This window comes from Montipora foliosa, chromosome 9, assembly GCF_036669935.1.
Source record: "Montipora foliosa isolate CH-2021 chromosome 9, ASM3666993v2, whole genome shotgun sequence".
Lineage (NCBI taxonomy): Eukaryota > Metazoa > Cnidaria > Anthozoa > Scleractinia > Acroporidae > Montipora > Montipora foliosa.
Window position 1 is genome coordinate 115001 of NC_090877.1, and position 2138 is coordinate 117138.

General features: G+C 39.9%; 1 protein-coding gene across 2 annotated transcripts in view; it reads left to right on the forward strand.

Moving 5' to 3' along the window:
- The window catches only part of LOC137971329 (uncharacterized), a 10661-nt gene extending 8523 nt beyond the window's left edge, over positions 1-2138 (forward strand). The window contains exon 4 of one of the 2 annotated variants that reach the window (XM_068818153.1): positions 1203-2138. In XM_068818153.1, the coding sequence (XP_068674254.1) occupies positions 1203-1456 (254 nt within the window). In that variant the 3' untranslated portion in view covers positions 1457-2138. The remainder of the gene's footprint in view (positions 1-1202) is intronic. The other variant, XM_068818154.1, reaches the window with a different exon arrangement.

Sequence of the window (2138 nt, forward strand, 5' to 3'; positions counted from 1 at the left end):
AGAGTAATGACAAGAGAACTCTGCTTGGTACGAGCTTTGTTAATGATGTCAGCCATTTGAGCAGTATGCTCAAAAGTTCCTGAGAGACCAGGTGTAAAACCTTTTTGAATTTCATGTTCAATATAATTATTAGCGGCAAGGAAGTTGAAAATGGCATTACGAAGGCACGAGGTAAAAACCTTTAAGGGCGCAGATTGCAGAGTAATTGGACGAAAGTTGGCAGGGTCATTAACGTTTCCTTTCTTGTGGATGAGGATTGTGCATGCTTTCTTCCATTCGCTTGGGACGGATCCAGTTGACCAAGCCGTACGGATAATTTCAGATAAATAGGTGCGAAGAAACGGACATCTTTTAAAACAAATGATTGATAATTGATCTAAAGGACAAGGAGAACCGGAAGTCTTCATTTTTGTAATCACATTTGATATCTGTTGGTATGTAGGAGGTTCAAGGTTAAAAGGAATAACAGGATCAGATAACGTTGGTATCCAGCTTGGAAGGTTGAAGACTCTGGTCGGATTTAGTGACGATAGAGTTAATAATAATAATAATAATAATAATAATAATAATAATAATAATAATAATAATAATAATAATAGTAATAGTAATAGTAATAGTAATAATAATAGTAATAGTAATAATAATAGTAATAATAATAATAATAACACATTTATTTGCGTGCCATATACACTAACTGACCTATGGCGCTTTACAATTTTACGATTAAAATTAATTGCGTTACAAAAAAGCTTATCTAACAAGATGAGTCTTTACGTTCCTCTTAAAAATAGAGTGCACTACTTTGCATAACGCTGATGGGCAGAGCATTCCATAACTTCGGAGCTGCCACAGAGAATGCTCTGTCACCATACGTCCTTTGATAAGACCTGGGGATGAAAAGGAGCTAGGCATTGGTTTGTGGATCTAAGATTACGACTTGGACTGTAACAATATTATTAGTCATTAATGTACAGAGGTGCTAAGTTATTCAGAGACAAAAAACTAACAACAAAAGCTTTAAAAAATACGTATCTCGACCGGCAACCATTTTGGCGGTCGGTCGGCGGGCGGCACTTGTCCTCGAGAACACCGCTGACATTCGTTGGCAGAATTTCGTTGTTAGCAACAGGCTTGTAGGAACAACCCCTCAAAGACTTTGCGTCAGTTGATTGTTTACATTGCTTCACTCTTTATTGTTTTAGCAGGATGCTGCAGGACTCGCTTGGGTTCCACCGGTCGTCTTCGGCACCACATCATTCTTCGCTGGGGTAATCGCAATGTTGTCACCCGAGACACGAGGAAAGCCGCTTCCAGACTTCGTCGCAAAGGAAAGCGGAGGAGATGGAAAGGGGATTTTGTCGGAGCAAAAGCAAGAATTCGCAGATTACACTTCAACTGTTTAGCTGAGCAATATAAACTGAATGCCGACTTCCTTCTGTTCTTTCGTTCGTGTTGATCAAGGGTGCGTTCCTTTGGGATGATCCGAGAAAGGATCACTTGGATCACGGTGCATCAGAGGTACCGATAAATCCACTCTGGGAAAGGATTTTTCAGTTTCTTTGAAGCAACATGATCCAAGTGATCTTAGATCAGTGATCCTTCTTCGGATCATCGCAAAGGAATGCACCCCAAGGCAGTCCTCAAAACGTACCGTTTTCTTTTCCGTTTTTGCCTCCAGTTTACTCCCTAAAAACGTTGTAAATTCTTTTTAAAAGAACCTCTGTTATGCACTTTGTATAAATATCTTTTTGTGCCCCTACCTTGTTTTGCGCCAATATATGGCGGCAGACGTTTTTCTAGCTGTTTTTCTATTGAAAAGCTTGTGGGGAAAATGGTGAATTCGAAACACTTTATCCGTACCGGACTTCTTATGAACTCTATCCCTGTAACATTGGGTAGATCTCTAGTTTCTGCAATCATGTTGGGGATTATTTCACAATTAGATAATTGGAGCCAACATGTTAGCTTCTTTGTTTGATTGTATCGGATAATATTAAAAACTGAACTACGGATATCAGATTGCCAGCACTTTAAATGGCTCGCCAGACACAGGCTATCAGCTTTTTGTATCTACGGAAACAGTGGATAGCGTTGAACGCGCACGCACTTCGCGCGCGCTGCTTGGCTACTCAAACTCT